The sequence below is a fragment of the Manihot esculenta genome, chromosome 11 (genome assembly GCF_001659605.2).
Source record: "Manihot esculenta cultivar AM560-2 chromosome 11, M.esculenta_v8, whole genome shotgun sequence".
Lineage (NCBI taxonomy): Eukaryota > Viridiplantae > Streptophyta > Magnoliopsida > Malpighiales > Euphorbiaceae > Manihot > Manihot esculenta.
Window position 1 is genome coordinate 32,756,311 of NC_035171.2, and position 21,996 is coordinate 32,778,306.

The following is a 21,996-nucleotide window of genomic DNA, read 5'->3' on the forward strand; positions in this document are numbered from 1 at the left end:
TTTCTCATCTTCTCTCTTCCCCTGTTTGTTGTCTAAACAAGTGAAATTTCCTCCCCTTCTCTTCTCTTTATTTCCCTACATCCAAACAAAGAAACCATCTACAATCACACAAGTAATTTTTTCATCCCAGCATATGGCTGCAGCCTATCAGTATACTGTTATTTATGAGATAAATTGAACAGACCATTGAACAAGCACCAAACATGACCTATGCTATTATGTATGCACCCGTCCTGAAGTAAATCTTGGGATGCCAATTTAATGAAATCAACTAGGGTGAAGAGGACAAAAAGTAAGGATTCCAAACTTTTGGGACCGCATGTTATCGCTTTGCATGACCATCCAAAATCATGTGATGTATTGACCTAGGCAATCTTGCAAGTATGAATCCTCTAATGGATAATGGTGGACCACAGTACTACAGTATGTGACAGCTATATACCACTTTTTCAATCAAGAATTAAGGCCTAAAGAAAAAAAAAAAAAAAAGAAGAGGAAAAAGGAAAAAGAAGAAAAGGGAAAAGAAGCTATATGCTTTGTAAATCATAAAACAGGCCTTAGATTCAAATTCATCACGTTCTAAGTAATTTCTCTTTGATCTTCAAACATATATGAACTATTTCCTCATCCCATAAATATAACATATGTGGGAAAATGTTTTATGAAGTTAACTGGTTACCTCTACAACGTTGTGCTGTTGTTTGTAATAAGCAGCATAAAATCACAGCAAGGGTTCACTGCCACCTAATGTCAAGAGAACCTTGTAAAGATCTGGACATCAATCTCAAAATATCCCCAAACTAGGTCTCTTGTATTTGGATTTGTCTATATCAAACTTAGCAACAAGAACAGCTTCCTCTTTATCACCAGCAACTGCAACAATTCCCCAACTGGGTCATGCACCTCAAATTATTTAAGATCTACATGTCCATGAACTCAATAACAACATATTAAAATAATAATAATACTAATAATAAAGAAAGGAAACCTGCTCTGAACGAGTTCCCGTAAAGTATGATCTTGCTATCTCCATGCTCACTCTGGATTATTTCCTTTCTAATGCGATTTGAAGCTAATAGAAGATACCTGAATTCGTAAAGACGTAAACTAATCCCTTTCCATGGAGATCAAAATGGAAATGCCACACACAGAAGATGCTCACAATTGATTGCAGGCCTTGTTACCACTAGATACACACTTCATTGTCAATATGGGAACTTCATGAACATCAGTCATAGACCTACCACCAATTTAAGTTACTTTCTCAGAAAGTAGCCCTCTTCCTTTCATGGGATGGAATGAAGGAAAGGTTAACATCCTCAATTTTTATATTGTAGCAAACTGTAATAGTCTTGTGATTTGACTTTTTACAATGAAGAAAAGATATACTACACAAGATATTTTGTTTCGAAGCACAGAACACCACTCCAGAGTACTTGTAAGCAACCAGACTGGATTTTGTTAAATAAGGTGGACAAGAAAACATTTTATAAATGAACTCTCAAAAGCAAGAAAACTAAAACAATCAGGATAGAAAAACTAAGTGGCGAGCAATGTGATCCACACCAAAACTAAAACAGAATCACCAAATACTACACTATCCTTTCTCACCATATTAGCCCCAGCATCCCCCTGCATCACTGACTTCCAGTGATCACATGAATCAAGTCCATCTTGAGGTTCAGTTCGGAACCAATATTCAATAGGGTAAAATAATATTTTGCAACTTGCAGAACCATAGTTTGGGCTTCTCTAGAAACCACTGAACCCAGCATATCGCTGACATAAAGTCAGGGGGAAGAAGGTGCTGCCTCAGTCAGCAGCATATACAAGACTCTGAATTAAACAAACGATAAAAATAGCATCATCCATCCTCCAGTATTGGATATAGTAAATAAAGTAGGTAATATTGCCACGTAAAACTGAAGTTTTGAGCAGGTAAAAAAAGGCCATGTGCTTAGCAACATAAATATCAGGGGAAAATGCAAATTGGCAATCAAAGAATGAACAAGTAAATGGTGTCAGTCGGTGTGTGCGGTGAAATTAATAATTGATGTGACTATTTGTGTCTCTGAATTTGGTGAATTAGCTTGGTTTAAAATATTTTTTAATATTTAATAAAATTTAATATATTTAAAATTAATATAATTAAAAAATTAATATAAAAAAATTATAAAATAGAAAAAATATAAAAATATTAATAATATTTTTTATATTCCTTCATTTATTAATTTTCTTCATTAATAAATTATCATGACAATTTGCAAGTTAAATTATATAATATTCTGTTCTATTATTTTCAATTTATGGCATTTTATTTATATTCAAGTCTAATATATTTGCTTAGTCTAATTTGATTCCATAATAAAAAATATATGTAATTCAGTTGGAAGTATAATTTTTTATAAATATAATTTATATAAAAAATTAGTTAAATGTATAAATATAAATTAAGATAAGAAAAATCAGAACCACAGTAAATTAATTTTTGATTAAGTTTTAAATTGAAATTCATTTAATAATATTTTCTTTCTACCAAATATCGTTGAGGAAAAAAAAAATACTACTACAAGATACCTGAAATCATTTTGGCGGAAACATTGTGGTTTTGGCGGAAACCGTCCCCAAATTTCACTGCCTAGGAAACCCTAGCTACCACTGTGTTGACAGAGAAGAGAGAAAGAAGAGTTGAAGAAAGAGAGGGAAAGAGAAAGAGAGTCAATCGGGGAAGAGGAATGGGAAAAGACGATGAGGAGATGAGGGGGGAGATAGAAGAAAGACTCATAAACGAAGAATACAAAATATGGAAAAAGAACACTCCTTTCCTCTACGATCTGGTCATCACTCATGCTCTCGAGTGGCCCTCCCTTACCGTCGAGTGGTTACCCGACCGCGAGGAGCCTCCTGGGAAGGATTACTCCGTACAGAAGATGATTCTCGGTACTCACACCTCCGAGAACGAGCCAAACTACCTCATGCTTGCCCAGGTCCAGCTTCCCCTCGATGATGCTGAGAACGATGCCCGCCAATACGACGACGACCGCTCTGATTTTGGCGGCTTCGGAGCTGCCAATGGCAAGGTTTTTTCCTTTTTAATTTCTTTTTTTTTTTTTTAGAATTATTTAGTGTTAGTTTAAATTGTTAAAAATGAAAAATCAAAGATATAAGGTTATTCCTTTTGCAGGTCCAAATAATTCAGCAAATCAATCACGATGGGGAGGTTAACAGGGCTCGTTATATGCCTCAAAACCCTTTTATTATTGCTACTAAGACTGTTAGTGCTGAAGTTTATGTCTTTGACTACAGCAAACACCCATCAAAGCCCCCTTTAGATGGTGCTTGTACTCCTGATTTGAGATTGAGAGGCCATAGCACTGAAGGTTATGGTTTATCTTGGAGTAACTTTAAACAAGGCCACTTGCTTAGCGGTTCCGATGATGCTCAAATTTGTTTGTGGGACATCAATTCCACTCCTAAGAACAAGTCTCTCGATGCTATGCAAATTTTTAAGGTGTCCTTTATTATTATTATTTTTTCCTGGTTTCACTATATCTTAGACGCAATGCTTCTTATTCACAATTGTGACAATAATAGGGGGGAAAGCATCAACTTTAATTGCTCATATTAACACCGCTTATGTTTTCATCCTTGGTTTACAAATTATTATGACGTTCAATTTATGCTACATAGGTTCATGAAGGTGTTGTAGAAGATGTTGCTTGGCATCTGAGACATGAATATTTATTTGGCTCTGTTGGGGATGATCAGTACCTGCTTATATGGGATCTCCGAACTCCAGGAAACACAAAGCCTGTCCAATCAGTTGTTGCACACCAGAGTGAGGTAAGCTTCCAACAAAATTTTGATTTTGGCAGGGTGAACAATTATTTGATGAATCTTTGTTGTGGATTGTTGTGATAAGTTCTCTGCATTTTACCCTCTGTCCGCAGAATGTTTAGTTGAAACCATGTGGATAACCCATGTACTTGTGTAGCAGTACCAGGATACTGGTCTTTTACGCCCTTTGCTTGTTTGTTACCTCAGCTGTTCTGTTGAGAGCCTTTATTTTTTTTATACCCTCCCAGCCAGAAGTCCTATTAGTTATTATTTTCTCTCACTCAACTATAATTACACTCATTTGATTTTTCCTGTATATGTCTGCTGCTTTGGCCACTGTGGCTTATGAATACTAACATTTAATTGTCTGCTGGCTGGTGTGTTCCATGCAAAGTGATCTGCATAACATTGATTTCTTGTCATTTTGTCATCTTCTTATACCGGAAGACTGCACAGATGTACATGGCATTCTCTGTAACCTTGAGCTTTTGATACTTAAATTGCTGATGAGTTAGTAATGTTATTTTAAATGCTATGTACGGTGCAATCTTTGATATATCTAGAGGATTAGATTCTTAAGTTGTACAATTATGGGATTTTTTCCTTCCTAATTTCATCCTAGGTTAACTGCTTGGCTTTTAATCCTTTCAATGAATGGGTTGTTGCAACGGGATCCACTGACAAAACTGTCAAGTTATTTGATTTACGGAAAATCAGCACAGCGCTACACACGTTTGACTGTCACAAGTAAGTAATCTATCTGTATGGTGCATTTCTTCAGATAGTCTAAACTTGTGGACTTCTAATCACAATACTGCATGCAGATGCATGTGTGCCAATAAGCATGTGAACAATGTCCAAAAAAAAAAAAATCCTATTTCAACTCAAAACTTGCAATTTTATATGATTCTTATGTACATCAGGGAGGAGGTTTTCCAAGTTGGTTGGAATCCAAAGAATGAAACTATCTTAGCGTCTTGTTGCCTTGGTAGGAGGCTCATGGTCTGGGATCTTAGCAGGTTTGGCCTTCAATAGACTTGTAAATAGTTTAGCTGAGATCTGTAATTGAATGGTTTGCCACCTCACGCGGCTTTAGTTTCTAAGTGATCGTTGTTTTTTCTTTTGTAGGATTGATGATGAACAGACACCAGAAGATGCTGAAGATGGCCCTCCAGAGTTGCTTTTTATTCATGGTGGCCACACAAGTAAAATATCAGATTTTTCATGGAATCCATGTGAAGACTGGGTGATTGCAAGTGTTGCTGAAGACAACATCCTTCAGATATGGCAAATGGCAGAGAATATCTACCATGATGAAGATGACATACCTGGAGATGAATCCACCAAAGGATCCTAAGTGTATTTTCCATTGCTTTGGGAGCCTAGGGTGTTGGATAAATGTCAATTATAAAATAGGTAGCTTAGTATTATTTATTTCTTTTCTTTTTTATTCTCTTTGTAATGTTTGCCAATCTGGCCTCCAATATTCGTTGGCTCCCTGTTGAGCTCAGGAAAGACCTATTTTTGAATTGGAAGCATAGTGATCCATAATATTTATATATGTAGAACTTGATTACTATTTGCATTCACATCCTGAAATCAATGGTATGTATTTACTATGTAGTGAAGACAAGAGTGCCTGTTATGGTTATGATTTTAAACTTGAAAGAGTTGCTGATGGAGATTTTACCCCTGAATTGCGTGAGGGAATTAGAGTTTCAAACAGCAGAAAGCATTTTCAAAATCCCTAGTAATATATATTTGATTGGATAATTTCATTTGGCAATTAACACATAAAATTTGCTATGAAAATGTAACGAGTAAAATTAATTCCCATAACTTCATAACAAATGCCGCAGATATGACATCGTTTTTGAGAGCAGAGAATTGTTCATTCCATGTAAAAAATACAAAGCATCAGCCTCAAGTAAGAAGGAGATCCAGCTGGGACTTGTTCTCCTGATCAATCACATCGAGGAACAAGGGATCAACGGTCACATGACTGTCAACGTGGACCTTAAACTTGTGCTCCCACAACGCCAGCTTAGCCGCTCCCTCAACATCCACCTTAGCATCAAGCACCATCTCTCTCTTAGTTACGTCGCTGAAAAACTTGTAGGCATGGTGAGCCAGCTGGAGCCCGTTGAGCCGAGCCTGGAGCCGGAGCAACTTACATGACCTGGAAGGCTGAGAGCCCGCCTCCAACTGAGCCGAGCCGAGGAGAGACCCGTCGTAGAGGATGGACATGGTGGTGGAGGAGTAGTGGACTGGGGCGATGTTGGGGTTGGTGACGTGTACGGTGAGGAGTAGCTCGGCGTCGAGGACGGGAAGGTTAAGCTTGAAGGAAGTTAAGTCGATTGAAATCAAATGGAAGGTTGGGTCTTTGGGCTTGGAGTTGATGAGGGCTGTTAACGCCGTAGCCGACGCTGCACCGATGAAAGCGGACGTCCAGCTCCATTTGACCTTTTTGCCCATGGATTTAGCAGGTAGATCTATCTACCTCCTCTTCTCGGTATTCAAATTGTTATGTCAAACGGGTCTGGTGAGTCATGAGTGAAATTACGGGAGTGAAGTCTACGTGGATCGTAGCCTAGGGGTTAATGCGAGGAGATTTTGGTATTTTGATAAAACATACTTTGGGCAGATTTCGAGGAACAGCACGACACGTGGACGCGGCGCGGTTGTGTGAAATCGCGAAGGCTTTTGAGTCGGTCGACAAAATAAACCCACAAACTCCATAAATCTTACTCATCTACTACTAGTTTCTTAGAAAAAAAAAATCTACTACTTGTTTAATTAAGATATTGTAAATTTAATCTTGATTTAAATTTTTATCATTTGATAATTAACATATTAAAAAAAAGTTTGTAATGCCAATAATTTTTTTAACTATGCAATTAGTCAATAAATAGCATAAGTTTCTGAAATATTCATAAATTTATTCAAATATTTAAAAAATTACACTGCCAATTAATTAAAGCCGTAAAATCATATTAATTTCAATTTTTAAATAATTTAGGTATATATTTTCAGAGTTCAAGACCACATACTCACGCATTGATTTCTCAATCTCATCCTTAAAGCGGGGATAAGAGGAGAAAGAAGTTGTAGGCGGAGGAAGCCATAAAGCAACCTCCATGAATGCATCACCAGCTTACGCACTGCATTGACTGCTCCACGCTGTTTATCAAACTTAAGAAAGAAGTTTTATCATTCTGACTACATATATATATATATATACACACACACACACACAGCCCCATATAAATTTTTGATTCACTGTTTACTCCTTCAATGTCTTCTTATACCAGACCAAACTCATCTCAGCAGTCATATGCCCCTTCTGCACCATCCCTGCCGGACTCTTTTGACCAGCAGCAGAACCACGCATATGATAGTCCTCCTCCAAGTGATTACATGCGGCAGCAGCATCAACCGTCGCCTTCTTATGCGGCAGGATATGGACGGAGCGAGTACTCTTATGGGTACTCTGGTTTTCCACAGGGAACACATCCAGATGTGATTAGGAGCTTTCAGATGGTGGATAGGGACAGGAGTGGATATATAGATGAGAACGAGTTGCAACAAGCTCTCTCTTCTGGATACCAGCGATTCAATATTGGGACTATTAGGCTGCTTATGTTTCTGTTCAAGAATCCACATGATCCTCTACGAATTGGTGAGTTCTAAAATAATTGATCTGAGGACAAACTGAATATTACTAATATACTGGATTAGATAAGATCTTGTTGTTGATTTGGGGATTTTAATTGTTGAGACCGCGATTTTCTAGTGATTCTAATCTATCATCATTCAATTTGATTGTTTCTGTGAAATTGGAGACTATATCTAGTTTATACATGGGTACTTTTCATTTTTGTAAGAATATGTTTTTGGGATATGCTTGTGTTGCTTTTTTGTATCTCACAGATTTTTAATTTTAATTAAAATTGGGTGTGAGCTGTGCAACAAAGGAAAGAAAGAAAAAAAAGGGGTTTTAAGCTTTCTCTTTAAATTTCATTGATCTGTTCAAATTGGATGCCTTTACTTTTACATTGTTGGGAAGGTATGATTGCACAACAGTGATGTCGGCTTTTCCTTTTTAATGTAGGGCCTAACGAGTTTGCTGCTTTGTGGAGTTGTCTTGGTCAATGGCGAGTGAGTAGTTTCATACTTAAAACTTTCTTTTAAGTTGCCTTCTAAGAAAATTCATGCATTAGCATTTCCTTTTTCGGATATGTTTTGCCAATGGTATATAGTGATTCAATTATCAGCCTTTTGAAAACTGTTTTGATTCTTATATTCATTTTAACTATCTATAATTGAAGGTCAATAGTCTATATAGTAGAAGAATTTATAGGGAAATGAATTGCAAATGTGCCTTGTTTAGCTTCAATAATGAATTCATAGTTAATTTATAATTCTACTTATTCACACTGGAAGAGAAAATATGTGCTCCTCTTAGCTAGCATTAATTCCCATTTATGCAACTTGTTCAACTCTAAACTGTCTTGATTTTTGTTGGCAACGTCTGAGGAATGGAACTTTTTGTTGAAGATATTGCTAGTAGACTAAAATGCTAAACCTTTGTTATTATTACTTCTTTGTGCTAATCTGTCATGAATATGGAGGAAAGGAAAATAGAAAGTCAAGCTTATTTCATTAATCAGATCTAAACATATCTACAATGATGTTGTGGGTGTTCCTTTTTCTTTTAATATATGACAAAATATTTGGGGAGGAAAAGAGTTGTTTAGGTACTTGTTAAGTGAGCTCATGTGTGCATGTGCACAAGTGTTGAATCATCACCATTCTTTTCAATGGCAGAACACATTTGATTGTCCATGGAAATAATAATACAATGGCATAAACATCATTATTCAGCTAGAATGCCTCAACTAAGTTTTTGTTATTGTGAGGTTTTTTACTTTGAAGATGCTATTGTCACGTGCTAGTTGTGTGACATGAGTGTAGCTATTAAACGATGAGTTTATAAATTTCTTTTGCACAGGCGATATTTGAGAGATATGATAAAGACAGGAATGGGAAAATCGACTTGTTTGAATTGAGGGATGCTCTTTATGGCATTGGTTATGCAATCCCACCTCCTGTTCTCAAAGTACTGATTTCCAAGTATGATGATGGAAGTGGCAAAAAGATAGAACTCAACTTTGATGATTTTGTTGAGTAAGTTCTTCGTTTAGATTTTTCTGAAATGAATTGATTTAAATGGGATTTTAAATCTGATTATATTTCTTTTGTCTTGTGTTGTTTTGACTTGCAGATGTGGTATGATTCTGAAGGTGAGACCATAACTTAGAAGTCTTATTATATTCTTCACCTTATTTCACCGGTCAATATTATCCCTAGATAAAAATGGTGCCTTAAGAAGTATGCAAATGCACCCTTGTAGAATGATGAAAGTCTTTTTTGCAGGATCTTGATATTCATTTTAATCTCTGGTTTTCAGGGTTTAACTGAGAGATTTAAGCAGAAGGATTCGCGTTATACTGGTACAGCAACCTTCAATTATGATGAATTCATGTCTATGGTCATTCCTTTTCTTGTATCATATGATTGATTGTGAAACTCCCATGTTATGATCTTTGTTTAGTGTGCCCCCCCCTCATTACTCTCTAGTTCAAGAGTTGTATTCAATTATTTGTTTTTTATTTTGATTTTTTATTTTAAAATTTATAGTTTTGTTTGTAGAGGGCGGAAGAACCTGTCTGTTAAGTTAGCCGTTATCATTTTTTAGAAATGTGTATAGAGACAATGATAATCTCCCAATGCTACTAATTCTGAATTTTGTCCATAACAACCATAGAAACACACAGCTAGAAATAGCAAGGTAAATGCCTTTTTCTGTGTCTTATGCTATTAGTAATATTTGATTTCTTCTATTTGGAAGAATAGATGAAGGTGTCTTTAACCAACATTTTTGTTCATTTTTGTCAGGTAATCCGTAAGGGATTTAAAGATGGTAAAGTATGGACAATAAAATTTCAGGGATGAAGTTTGGGAGCTAATGCCTAATAGTATATAAGCAAAACGGAGATGAAAGTGTTCAAGAATAATAAAAAACTCAAAAATAAAATAATAATTTATCTACATAAAGTTAAAAGAATTTTTTTGTTGTTGAATGATAAAAATTGGTCCTTAAGATCGTACGAATAGTCTCGGTGCGTGAAAACTAACTCAAGGATATTCTTAAGTACTAATCTAATCTCAGGCGTAGCCATATGAAAAGCCCCAAAAGAAAAAAAATACGTATTTTAACTGTTTATTAATGGTATAAATAGAGGAAATGACAAAAATATACAACAAAATTAAAATTTAAATCTAGTCTCGTGTGAAAGCTAACCTAAGGATATTCTTATCTCAAGTGCCCATATAAGAATATCCTTATAAGTAATTTAAAAAAAAAAAAAACAATCTTTATTATTAACGGTATAAATGAAGGGAAGCACGAAAGTATAGAACAAAAAATTTAAAACACTTTTGTATACTTTTTTTTAAATATGGAACCGTAATTGTTAATTATGGCACAACAGATACGTTTTAAATGAAAAAAAGGTAAATAACACAAAGAAGTTTTGGAACTCTACCTCAGACTTTGAATCCTACGTTCTGTAACTCGACATTCTGTGCTGAGGGTCTATCTGTGTCTCTCTCTTTATATGCTAAAAATTTACAAAATATCAAGTTCTTAAGCTAATTGGAAGTGATATATTTCTTTCAGAAGTTGGGAGAAAAATCACACTAGGTTTCACATCAAATCTAGTCGTGATTTAGTACACTATAAACTGCACTACGGTAAGCTAAGCAAAATACTCCAGAAGAATAACAGCCAAAGCTACGAGAACCAAACAACTGGAAACAGCGTAGTTCGGGGAGCCTTCATTAGAACCATGGTGGTGGCTATTATATTGGTGATGGTTCATAGCCCCAGCAGCATACACAGGAACTACGGTTGAACCGTGTGTGGCTCCCGCATCACCATTACCTTTATCCTCTCCACCATGTGCTCCGGTTCCTGTTGAACGGCCACCTGCATGGCCACCTCCATGGCCTCCGCCCTTTCTGTTTACTGCGAACAGCCGCTGGAGCCCTGTTGCAACTTCAAATCTTCCTGTCATTCCTTCTCCTCTGCCGATTTTTTGGTCTGCAGCATTTGGTTCCTTTGAGAACTGATTATATAGAACATGACATGACTTCATCATTTAAGCAATAAGCCTCTATTTCAGCTCCAAGTCTTTACTAATAATATAGTTCTAATAAGCTAATTATTCTAGACATTTTGATCCAAAGATGATTTATAAAGTTGAGGATAACAACGTTAGCATGTGCTCGTTTATAAATCAATTTCAAGTCCATTAGTGAATGTGGATGACAAAAGTTTTACCATTCACGGTGACCAAATTATGAGCAGGGTGCATGTTAAAACTCATAGATGGGTTGGTTTGCTATGATTAGGCACTGCGGGACCCCACATGCCGCACAGCATCATTTGCTTTTGGGAGTTGAGGCATCGAGTCATCAAAGATTCTTTAGCACTAAAGGTTAGATAACCCATTTGCCTACCATTTTTCATATAAAAAACATTAAAAATGAAAAAAAAAAAAATAAAGGGTAAAGAAAGCTTCTTATAGAGCTAAAGAATAAATCAATGTGCTTTTCTTGAAGATTTGGTGAACAATGTTCTTTACAAACGAAAGTTCAGAAGAATCTATCTCGATTCCAAAAATTAATTTAGCTTATGAAGATATTGCCCACCGGCTTTCAGTCAATCAACTTGTTTATTTGGAGTGTATCTACTATAAACCCCAACTGTATACAATAACAAGCTGAAAAAATTTGTAAAAGATCAATTAAAAATATATAATAAACGTATAAATTTATACATAAATATTTAATTTAATAGTTATATTAATTTATTTCTCATGTGATCTGTGTTTGCATCATTACATTCTGCAGATGTGATATAGCAGCTGTTGATTGTGGGTCCTCAAATGGATTAGTTCCATAAACGGTTATAATAGTATGCACGGTGGTGGAGCTCTCAGCAACAAATAATCAAACAGTTGCAGCTGTTCTTTTAATTCTACAGAACTGAATGAATAAAATACTTAAGACTGCACTTAAAACTGCAGGCTATGAAAAAGCTAACAAAATAATTAATTAATCATGAAAGTTCCATATCTTGAAAGAGAGCAAATTAAATATTAAATAGAAGCGAAAGTAGCTGAGTACCAGTAATAGCAGTAGAGGTATTTAACGAGGGTTGTGCAAGCAGAGGAAGCAGATGAATCAGAAACAAGAATATAACGATGAGGAATAAACCCAGTTTCTTGAATCCCATTATCTTGTTTCCTTCTGTAATCCCACAAGGAATAAGATACTTTTGATTCTTCTGTAATCGGCAGCGACGAAGAAATCGATTTTCCTTCCCTTTGATCGATTTGAAATAAAGCTTTTTGGATTATGTGGGTTTTGCGAGAAAGAGAGGGAAAGCTTCAGCCTCTACAGGAAATGTACAGAACGAGAATTTTCTTTCACGAGCATAGGTGGGTTAATTTAAATTTCTTATAAATAATTAAAAAATTATTATTTTTATATAAATTTAATATATTGAAAACAAATAGGAATAAATATTAAAATAACTAATAAATGAGAAAAATGATTGTTAGAATGAAAAATATGTCTTTCCTTTATAGAGTGCGTTCGAGAATAATATAACAATTATAATAATTTTTTTATTTAACTTAAAATTAAAAGAAAAATGACGAATCTTACTTTTGGATTTTATATTATTTTAATAAATTTTAAAAATACAAACATTATCCTTAAAAAAAAAAAATCTAAAGGTTGAGTTGTAATTTTCTAGGGTTTCTCCCATGGAGCACTAATTTGTATTTACTTTGCCTGAATATTAATACAATATTGACGATATTAGATTTTTGAGTATCATGATTAATTAATTTATTTTATTGATATTGTAGCAAAATTATATTTTTAAAGAATATTATCTACAGACCAATAAAATTATACTATGAAAAGATTTATTAGCTTGTTATAATCTTTTTTAGTGGTTGTAATTTTGCAATTATGAAATATAATTTTATTGTATATAAAAATAAAAAGAAATATAATTTATTTGCTTTTGTTTAAGTAGTTGGATTGAGGTGTAATATTGGTTTGATTTTTTATTTTGATATTTTGTGATTTAATTTTTCTTTTTTATGCTTTTGGTATCATATAATCCCTAAACAAATGCAATATATATTTGCATTGATAAAAAAAATGTTTTTAAAAAATTATTTATTTTATTATTTAATACAGTATTTAAAAGTAGAAAAATATTTTTTTTTATAAATATTTTATGTGAAATAAATAAGTTAATAATATTTTAAGCAAATTGCATTTTATTTTTTAAATTTGAAGTAGTTACTTTTTGATTTTGTTAGAAAATAGTTTAAAATTATTTATTTGGAAGGCGTTTTTTAGATCATCATTGTTTAAAGGCTAAACCGACCATATCCCTTACCATAAATATTCCTTTATAATTATTTAAAATTTATAAATTAAACTAAAACATTTTTCTTTTTGGCTTTAGAGGAATTGAAAATTTATAAAATTACAAATAATAATAATAATAATTTATTTTCATCTTTTATATAAGTACAAAGTGGAAGAAATTTGATTCTGTTTCATTTACTACTAATGTAAGCCTCATTAAACAATTCATTACAATGAAGCTACTTATTAATTTAATTCTTCTGGTTCATAGAACTGCATATGCAATTAAGACAGCTCAAATCCTCTATTTTTACTAGTAATACTACACTAACACGCCAAGAAATTCCCTCTTATATAACTTCTAAAACTCTCATGCATATTCTTACAGGAGGCCACGTTTCATAATAAATGGTCGTGCACACCATTTTTATTCTTACCTTTGTTACTTCCCTATAAATACTTAACAAACATCAGCTTTCTTCCATATCCAGCCATTTTGTTACTCCATACGAGAGATAATGATGATGATGAGAAGAGTAGCTGCATTGGGTTTAGCCCTTTCTTTCATCTCTGTGCACTTGACAGGCCAATGCCATGGTCAGTTGCAAGTTGGGTTCTATAAAGGCAAGTGTAAGTTTGATGTTGAGTCTATTGTACGTGGTGTAGTAGAAGCAAAATTCATCACTGACAAAACAATCACCGCTGCTCTTCTTCGCTTGCACTTCCATGACTGTTTTGTTCATGTAAGCTTTTTAGTTTTGTTCTTGTTTAGTTTGGACAGACCATTTCTTGAATCCATCAGCTAATTGATATACATTATTGTGTGTGATGTGAAAAGGGCTGCGATGCATCGATTCTGCTTGAGGGAAGCAACAGCGAGAAAACTGCGCAACCCAATCTAAGCGTAAGGGGTTATGATATAATTGATGCTGCCAAGGCTGCTGTTGAATTCTTCTGTCCAGGACTCGTCTCTTGTGCTGATATTATAGCAATGGCTACCAGAGACTCTGTTCTCCTTGTAAGTTGCATTGTATTTCTCACATTATCCAATACTCATCAGTTTATATTACTGTGCAAATCTTGAAAGCGGAGTTGAATTATGCAAATAAATCTTAATCATTTTTTTTTCTTTCTTTCAGGCAAAAGGAGGATGGTACAATGTACAAACGGGGAGAAGAGATGGGTCTGTGTCTTCTGCTCAAGATGTTAACCTGCCATCTCCAAGTTTTAATATTCCTGAAGCTGTTGCAGCATTTGCTTCTAAAGGACTTGATGTTACAGACATGGTTTATCTTCTGGGTACTTCAAAATCTCCCATAATTTACCAGCTTCCTTTCTTTTAGTCATTCAAGAATGTGTTATAATTTGTGCTCTGTGAATCTTGTTAATGCACAGGTGGCCACACCGTTGGGTTAACACATTGTTCGTTCTTCCAAGATCGTCTTTACAATTTTCAAGATACTGGAAAACCTGACCCAACCATGGATGCAACATTACTCAGCATGCTAAGACAAAGGTGTCCCCAAAATTCAGCTGGAACCAACACAACTTTTCTTGATCAGAACCCTTCCAGTTCTTTCACTGTGGACAACTCTTTCTACCAACAAATTCTAATGCATAAAGGGGTGCTCCAAGTTGATCAAGAACTGGCCTTGGACCCCATCACCAAATCCATAGTGGCAACCATAGCTAATGGTAAGGATTTCTCCTACAACTTTGGTCGAGCGATGGTTAAGTTGGGAGCTGTCCAAGTCCTCACTGGAAATCAAGGAGAGATCAGGAGAGATTGTCGATCAGTTAACAATCCATCTAACAGCAGTTCTAATTCCAACATTGAAGAATAAGCATGATCATATTAATGCTATTTGCAGTCTCATGTTTTCCTTTCCTTTTGTTTATGTCATTCATGTATTCGTTTTTATTCTATGTTTTTATTCACATTCCTTTTGAGTACAGAGAGATTCAGCGTTTGTATTTATTATTTTTTATCCACTTGTAAGACATTTTGCAGAATAATAATCATGGATTATAAGTCTTAAACCAAGATGATAAAATTGAAGCTTCTCAGTTTTCTACACTATGAGGTTGATTATCTTATTGGAAAAGCACTTCTTCCTTGTTAATGAAAATCAATATGAAAACAAAATAATACTTATGCTTCAGCACATGTTATGCAAATTGAAAAATAAAATATTACAGGCATTGAATCTTATTCTTTCACTAAGAGCTAAAAGAAAACTAAAAGAATCATTTCAATCTAAGCCTTAGTTGCAAGACCTGCCTTGATCTTCTGTTTTGAAAGACTTGGCAAGGATTCCATCATCAATCCCACTAGCAAAGACGGTAGCCGGAACTGAAAGAGTTCCAACATTGGCACTGCCAAAAACAGAGAGGGCACTTGCAGGATTCTTAGGATCTGCATTCTACTGATAATCTCATCTATCCTTCATTTGACTGCAGATTCTGATTTCTCACTTTCTTTTTGTCTTTTTTTTTTGGAAAAATCTTTATTGCCAAAAGAGCCAAACTGTACAATACAACCCATCTATTATTTATATACAATTTTTAAGCAAATCAACCTCCCTGAAATCAACTTCCCTCACTCAATCTGTCGGTATGAGAAAACAAATAAAGCTAACCAGCAAACCCAGCTACAATTCAGCTAACCAGCAAACTCAGTTACCAATCATTTTTAACCATCATTTCAGAGTATCCAAAGCAGACCCACATAGCACACATGATTCACAGTATCATCTAGTGACTTTAATACCATAAACCTCCAATCATTCAACAACACACATAACCAACCATTCAACAACACGCATAACCAACCATTTAACCAGTTTAGTTTTAATAGCTAACCTGTTTAGAATAGTCATCCATACAATACACCGTATGCCTATCCCAGGCCAGCTTCCACCGATTAACTTTACTAGTTTTTTTCCTCGGCACCTCCCAGACACTTGCATTGTATACTTGCCAGAGTTAGTTAATCTCTATTCGATTTTATCCTCACGTTCCCCCACACTTTATGTCTCTTCGCCTCATTTCATGCTTGCCAGCTCAGCCTTTGGGTTGTTTAGTCTCCAATGCCCAACTCTTTATATCTCATTCACCTTTCCACCTAAGAAAATCTATCGATAATACTACATCCATCCAGAATTTATGGATAATGCTACATCCATTCATCTAGAGTTCAAACCAGTGACCCCTGGCTCGCTTGCCTTTCTTTTTGTCTTTTTATTTACCCTTTTTGACTTGTCTTGTGATGAATATCCATACTTTGCAACTGGAATGACATTGTAATTGCCATCTATAGTAAAACTATAATATTTTAAATGTAAAGAAAAATATTTGTCCAAATAAAAAAAAAATAAAAAAAAGGAATATCCATCACCATCCCAGGCTTTACTATAAAAAGTTTTAAAAAATTAAATTAAATTTATTTATAAAAGAAAAATCCTTAACCAAATCTCGTTTTAATGGATAAACATCATTGCAAATTATGTCTTTTTTAAAAAAAATTAATGGAGTTATGTAATTTTTTATATCCAATAAATAAAAATAGAGGGCCCCACCTTTTCTCGAAGAAACTGATTTCGTCACTCATTAGTTGTCCCACGTTTATGTCGCTCCATCCCCCTCCTCCTCATCTATTGTGAATAGTTATCTTCTACCCTCGATGCTAGAATAACTTCGTCCAATCTAACCCTGCATCCTTCCTAAGTTCATGCGGACCTCACTTATTCAACGGCTGTGATCTCTCTTCTTAAGCAACACGTCCCTGCATGTCATCATCTCTTAATCTTTTTGCCACGTCACCAAATCTTTCGCTCTCTATCTCTCTCCAAAGCGATGCACATCCTCTCTCATGAAGGGCGCAAATTCCGCGAAACCATATCAATTACCTACCCGCCCCGATTCCGATATGGACATAAACGGTTCCGCTGTCTTCCGCCACCGGAGAGCGACGCCCGGTGACCGCTTCCTCAGTGCCTATCCCCGCGCTCCGCAACAGAACACCGGGTCTACCACCTCCAACAACGAAGACGAGCTCAACGAGGACGACATATTCTCCACCGGTGATTTTTCTGAAGCTTCCAACCATCACCATTATCCCCACTCCCACAATAGTCCTCCCTCCTCTAACTCCTCCCCTCGCCACCACCAGCTCCATTCCCATAGCCATAAAGCCTTTGCCCAGCCGGAGTCTTTCGGTATCCTGGCGGCACTTCCGGAGAACAAGACCAACTCCCACCACCATTTGTACCAGAAAACAGCGCTTTCTTCGCCCTCCTCGTCTACCTCGTCCTCATCAACGACCTCTTCTTCTCGTTTCATTCCTTCTATCCCTAAGCCACCACAGGAGAGAGTGCCTATATCTGCTTCATCTTCTTCCTCTTCCAAGTTCCATCAGCCCCAGTCTGCGCCGGTGAATGTGCCGGTTTTAGCAATGGCGATGAGGAGGAGGCATAGGGAGTTCGACGAGATTGACGAGGACGAGGAGGAAGGGGATCGAGAGATGCTTCCGCCGCACGAGATAGTGGCGAGGACGCAGTCGCCGATGTTGGCGTGCTCGGTGTTGGAAGGGGTCGGGAGGACACTCAAAGGGAGGGATCTTAGACAGGTAAGAAATGCGGTGTGGCGGCGAACTGGTTTCCTTGATTGATTGATAGATTGATTATTGAGGATTCAACCTTTCTCTTTTCTTAATCGTCATTGTCATTGTTATTGCTATTTGTGGAAGATCGAACTAATTAAATTGGTAATTGAGGTATTATTGGAGGTAAATTGTGCATATGTTAACTTCTAGTGAAGATTAATTTCATCCTGTTATGTGCATTTTGCATCTGTTTCTTTGATTGAAACTTGAAAGGATAGTACGTGGGATTGGTGCAAACGTTGAAACTAAGGATGACATTTAGTTAATGTTTTTCTTTTTTCTTTAAAAAAAAAGTTCTAAACTTTAATCTTATTGATGAAAGATCTGCTAAGCAAATAGTAGCACACTTGTGGGAATGTGTAGTTTCTAAACAAAACTATAAACAATATACAAGAGATTTACTTTCAGTATTGGCATTTGATAATGGTTATGGTTTGTGTGTGAATGTGCTGTAATGACAAGGAATAAGGCACTATCCATGGTAATTGGGCCCCTAGAAAGAAGCTCATCGGGGTTGATACTCTTAGAACCAATTATGGTTTTTTTGTTTAGAATTGGATTATGAGGATTTCACTTTGGAACTGTTCATAGCCACTTGGGATTTTAAAAATATTATTCTTAATGTAGAAGCCATAAGTACTATACGGTACTCCAGTGTAACTGAAGTCTGGAACCATTCCATAAGGTTTCTGCAGAAACGAGGGAATCGCTGTTCATTGGATTGTTTTGAAGGATAAAGTATTGTTGCTAAACTGACATTGATGATTGATCACACTAGAATGACAAAAGAATTACTCTTTATTTTGGGTGGGGATATGAAAAGGATTCCTAAGTTTCTATATTTAGAAAGGAAAGTGTAAAAGAGCTTTTTCCCTTGTTTGGATTGGGGGAAATGGAGAGAAGAGAACATAAAAGAAATTGAATTTCTAGACACTCTCTTGTTTGGACAATAATTGAAGGGAAAAAAAGGAGGGGAGAGAAAGGGAAACGGGAAAAAAATTTAATTTCCAAAATTCACTTTATGAATACAAAATATATCTTTCCAATTTGGAGAGGAATGGAGGGAAATTGAGATAGTTACATGCTATGTATATTAAAACTACATAGATACCTTTAATATCACATAAAAACAAATCATAATTCCTGGAAATTAAGTAACTGTATGATGAGAGAGAATTTATTTCTCCACAATTTTAGTAAAATATCCAAACAATAGAAATGAAATTTAATTTCTCTTCTTTTCCTATTCTTTTTATTTCTCCTCTTTGGTTTCTCCTCATTTCCACTCCATAATTATGGATCCCAGCAAAGGTTTAATGAGTGATGATGGATAATGGATTCTATACTAATTTTGAGCGAAAAATGTAAGGATTTCAACTGTGTATCTTATTTTCCATTATTTGTTTTTTTCTATCCTCATTAAAACATGTGAAACGTTTGAGCTTCATTAATATTCTAAGCATGAACCCTGCAATTTTTTTCTGCTGTGCTTTTGTTCATCAGTGTCTAGCTCAAAGTCAGGGTTATGGTGCTCTTTTCTTTGTAAAACAATGTTAGCTGGCTTCAAATTGATTAGATTATTAACGAACATATGGGAGAAATAATACTAGAGTCCATGAATGTCATTGAATGTGCTGGTAGAAGGTCAGTTTCCATCATGCTTAGAACATTGGAATAGAAGTAATTTATTTTAGTTGGGGTTTATGGGCCATCTTCTCTCTTCATGTAATTGCAAGAAGAATGAAGTTGACTGTTTTATCCTTAGGAGTCTCATTTTTTTTGCCTTAATTATTGTCTTGAGCCCTTGGATGGAAAAGCTTGTGACAGACCGACCTTTGAAGTTTTAGTAGGATCCCTGTAATTCATCTTAAAGATGATGCATTGGAGTTGACGGTCTGTTGTTTTGTACTTCAAGGTCTACTAGCACCTTGAGTAAGTTCGTTTAGATGGAAATTGTTTGAACTCTTGTAGGTGCTGTTTGGTTTTTTGTTGGAGGTAGCTCATAGTTGATGGCATCTGATTTATGTTAAATGTTGGATAAATTTTATTTAACCATCACTGTTAAATAAGCAAATGACTAATAAGAGTATATGTAACATATGGTTTGTTTTATTTTTAAAATAAATATATACTTATTTATTTATTATATCATGTGTTATTTTTGAAATAAGAAAAGAAAATTTTACATCATATAATAAAATAAGAGCAACGGTTATATATTACATACACAAACACACACACACACACACATGCATACATGTTTTTTACATAATATAGAAGATCTATGTAAAGTGAAATAAGGGTAAAGTGGTTCTTTTTATATTGAAACAGCAACAATTGTGAACAACTTTAATTTCCCAACTGTTTGAGGCTGTAGTTCAGAAGGTGTATCAGTTGAAGGACAATTGTTCAATGGTTTTAGCAAATGGGTTTGAAGCAACTATTGGATACAAAACTTCCCTCGGCTGCTCCAGCCTCTAATCTAAACCGCTTAATTCTAAATCCATATTTGGCACCTTAATTTATTTTTTTCTTTCCTTTCCTTGTGCAACTCCATCACATTGCCCATGAAAAATCTTAATAGTTTGCAGTGGTTGACGGGTTTCGTTGTTTTCTCCTATTCATCCTAGTTGCTAATGAAAATGCAGGGCTTCCTTATTGATGCAAATTAAAAATTACATAGTGAGGAGGAAAAGAAAAAAGAATTAGACTTGATATTCTCAAATGTTGTGGATGTGAAACATGTCTTGCATTATAAGCATCGTCTGCATTATACGATCAATCCTTTTTATTTTTATATGCTTATCTCATCAAATAAAAAAATTGTGAGAAATATAGATTACCTTTAGTTAATTTAGTGGCCGCTTGTAAGTCCAGTTGAAGCATTAACTCACTGGTTGAACTAGTGGTTCCTTGACTAAGTTGATGTCTCTGGTCTAGGTTCTGTAACACTGATCTTATGTCTTTGAAAAGCATTTGCTTGATGGGCATGAACGCTATGATTTTCTAGAACTATAATTTGGTTATTGCAGATGTTTCTTTGGCCTCTAATGCAGTTGCTAATCTTTTCTCCTCAAAAAGGGGGGAAATGTCATTAGTATGTTAGTTGAGGCCTGAGGGTGATCCATGTCACCGTCAGTCTGCACTAAAGGGCTTGTTCATTGTCACTTTCTTGTGTATATTTTTCAACTTGACTGCATCATTAAGAGATATAGTTGGCAACTTGATTTGATATCAGAAATGGATAGGAATTCCATCCTCTAATTATGCGGCTTTTTATTTTTGATTTTATTAATTAGTGTTGCTTATCACAAGATCTGATTACGGTTCAATTTAGATTCTAATTTGACAAGATGCAGTGTGTTTGATAAGGAAGTGAAGGACAGATTTGATTTAAGTTGGAAACAATCTACTCACACAATTTATTGCAGAAGGTTGACACTGCAAAGATCTGTGCAGTTATTTTGGTAGAATTGTTTCTTCTCATTTTTTATTCTAAGGGTGGTGGACACCGCCCTGACCAAATAACACAGAGAGCTTATCTTGTAATTGTGGTTAAATCCCCTGCATATCAGACAGACTGCACAGCACCTAAAATGCACTCAGACGGTTGATCCAACACTTCTACTCCAATCTCCATACCAATACCTAAATTAGCCGGCCGGCTTTCAGAAACAATACTTAAAACTGCAGTTGCCATGACTATGGCTTGTTTGGTTTGGGGTAAAGTAATTCATAAACTTCTTCAGTTTGTTTGTAGGAATTTAAGCAAATAAGCCTTAATAACTGCAGATATTGCACGGTCACACTTAAAACGCTCAAGCTCGGACAGCATAAAGTTTTTATTTGCATCTCAGCTTGCCCTATTCTTTTATTAAAAAATCGTTTTTCTCGTTGCAGCTCAACCATAATCTCAAACATGTCTTTTTTTCACTGTATAAAATTGAACGCTTGCCGACTCAAATGTCTAAGAATTT

The 21,996-nt window shown here is 35.3% G+C and overlaps 6 protein-coding genes and 1 long non-coding RNA gene across 11 annotated transcripts; 4 read left to right on the forward strand and 3 right to left on the reverse strand.

Moving 5' to 3' along the window:
• Window positions 1-532: 532 nt before the first annotated feature.
• Window positions 533-1,860, reverse strand: LOC110626488. Its single transcript, XR_006352566.1, has 2 exons — window positions 989-1,860; window positions 533-873 (listed from the first exon to the last, which is right to left on the reverse strand). It is a non-coding gene; the product is annotated as an uncharacterized LOC110626488 (long non-coding RNA).
• Window positions 1,861-2,576: 716 nt separating this feature from the next.
• Window positions 2,577-5,426, forward strand: LOC110626483 (WD-40 repeat-containing protein MSI1). The gene is made up of 6 exons (XM_021772401.2): window positions 2,577-3,080; window positions 3,185-3,511; window positions 3,691-3,843; window positions 4,460-4,584; window positions 4,761-4,856; window positions 4,966-5,426. Exons 1-6 carry the CDS (start codon window positions 2,736-2,738, stop codon window positions 5,192-5,194), a joined length of 1,275 nt encoding a protein of 424 aa, XP_021628093.1. The 5' UTR covers window positions 2,577-2,735; the 3' UTR covers window positions 5,195-5,426.
• A 225-nt stretch (window positions 5,427-5,651) lies between these two features.
• LOC110626487 lies at window positions 5,652-6,429 on the reverse strand. The gene has a single exon (XM_021772406.2). The coding sequence runs from the start codon at window positions 6,310-6,312 to the stop codon at window positions 5,761-5,763; it is 552 nt and encodes a 183-aa protein (XP_021628098.1). The 5' UTR covers window positions 6,313-6,429; the 3' UTR covers window positions 5,652-5,760.
• Window positions 6,430-6,870: 441 nt separating this feature from the next.
• On the forward strand, window positions 6,871-10,719 carry LOC110626485 (probable calcium-binding protein CML48). 5 transcript variants are annotated; one of them, XM_043961907.1, is made up of 6 exons: window positions 6,871-7,516; window positions 7,949-7,995; window positions 8,849-9,024; window positions 9,122-9,140; window positions 9,308-9,350; window positions 10,583-10,719. In XM_043961907.1, exons 1-6 carry the CDS (start codon window positions 7,132-7,134, stop codon window positions 10,630-10,632), a joined length of 720 nt encoding a protein of 239 aa, XP_043817842.1. In that variant the 5' UTR covers window positions 6,871-7,131; the 3' UTR covers window positions 10,633-10,719. The 5 variants fall into 5 exon arrangements, with proteins under 5 accessions (XP_043817842.1, XP_021628096.1, XP_021628097.1 ...); XM_021772404.2 differs by having other exon boundaries at window positions 10,580-10,718; XM_021772405.2 differs by lacking the exon at window positions 10,583-10,719 and adding an exon at window positions 9,796-9,961.
• On the reverse strand, window positions 10,313-12,391 carry LOC110625724. The gene is made up of 2 exons (XM_021771352.2): window positions 12,091-12,391; window positions 10,313-11,002 (listed from the first exon to the last, which is right to left on the reverse strand). Exons 1-2 carry the CDS (start codon window positions 12,197-12,199, stop codon window positions 10,659-10,661), a joined length of 453 nt encoding a protein of 150 aa, XP_021627044.1. The 5' UTR covers window positions 12,200-12,391; the 3' UTR covers window positions 10,313-10,658.
• On the forward strand, window positions 12,268-15,200 carry LOC110626332 (peroxidase 60). Its single transcript, XM_021772160.2, has 5 exons — window positions 12,268-12,404; window positions 13,848-14,099; window positions 14,195-14,374; window positions 14,496-14,655; window positions 14,752-15,200. The coding sequence occupies exons 2-5, from the start codon at window positions 13,875-13,877 to the stop codon at window positions 15,198-15,200; spliced, it is 1,014 nt and encodes a 337-aa protein (XP_021627852.1). The 5' UTR covers window positions 12,268-12,404; window positions 13,848-13,874.
• Window positions 15,201-17,073: 1,873 nt separating this feature from the next.
• LOC110626027 (putative protein TPRXL) lies at window positions 17,074-18,219 on the forward strand. The gene has a single exon (XM_021771756.2). It carries the CDS (start codon window positions 17,228-17,230, stop codon window positions 18,023-18,025), a length of 798 nt encoding a protein of 265 aa, XP_021627448.1. The 5' UTR covers window positions 17,074-17,227; the 3' UTR covers window positions 18,026-18,219.
• Window positions 18,220-21,996: the final 3,777 nt, after the last annotated feature.

Excerpts from the sequence above, each read along its gene's own strand:
- LOC110626483 (XM_021772401.2), top strand. The coding sequence starts at position 2,736 with ATGGGAAAAGACGATGAGGAGATGAGGGGGGAGATAGAAGAAAGACTC. Across the intron at positions 3,081-3,184 it reads TCGGAGCTGCCAATGGCAAG|GTCCAAATAATTCAGCAAAT; the intron begins GTTTTTTCCTTT and ends TTCCTTTTGCAG. Across the intron at positions 3,512-3,690 it reads ATGCTATGCAAATTTTTAAG|GTTCATGAAGGTGTTGTAGA; the intron begins GTGTCCTTTATT and ends TATGCTACATAG.
- LOC110626487 (XM_021772406.2), bottom strand. The coding sequence starts at position 6,312 with ATGGGCAAAAAGGTCAAATGGAGCTGGACGTCCGCTTTCATCGGTGCA.
- LOC110626485 (XM_021772403.2), top strand. The coding sequence starts at position 7,132 with ATGTCTTCTTATACCAGACCAAACTCATCTCAGCAGTCATATGCCCCT. Across the intron at positions 7,517-7,948 it reads ACATGATCCTCTACGAATTG|GGCCTAACGAGTTTGCTGCT; the intron begins GTGAGTTCTAAA and ends TTTTTAATGTAG. Across the intron at positions 7,996-8,848 it reads GTTGTCTTGGTCAATGGCGA|GCGATATTTGAGAGATATGA; the intron begins GTGAGTAGTTTC and ends TCTTTTGCACAG.
- LOC110625724 (XM_021771352.2), bottom strand. The coding sequence starts at position 12,199 with ATGGGATTCAAGAAACTGGGTTTATTCCTCATCGTTATATTCTTGTTT. Across the intron at positions 11,003-12,090 it reads TACCTCTACTGCTATTACTG|ACCAAAAAATCGGCAGAGGA; the intron begins GTACTCAGCTAC and ends CAAATGCTGCAG.
- LOC110626332 (XM_021772160.2), top strand. The coding sequence starts at position 13,875 with ATGATGATGATGAGAAGAGTAGCTGCATTGGGTTTAGCCCTTTCTTTC. Across the intron at positions 14,100-14,194 it reads TCCATGACTGTTTTGTTCAT|GGCTGCGATGCATCGATTCT; the intron begins GTAAGCTTTTTA and ends TGATGTGAAAAG. Across the intron at positions 14,656-14,751 it reads AGACATGGTTTATCTTCTGG|GTGGCCACACCGTTGGGTTA; the intron begins GTACTTCAAAAT and ends GTTAATGCACAG.
- LOC110626027 (XM_021771756.2), top strand. The coding sequence starts at position 17,228 with ATGAAGGGCGCAAATTCCGCGAAACCATATCAATTACCTACCCGCCCC.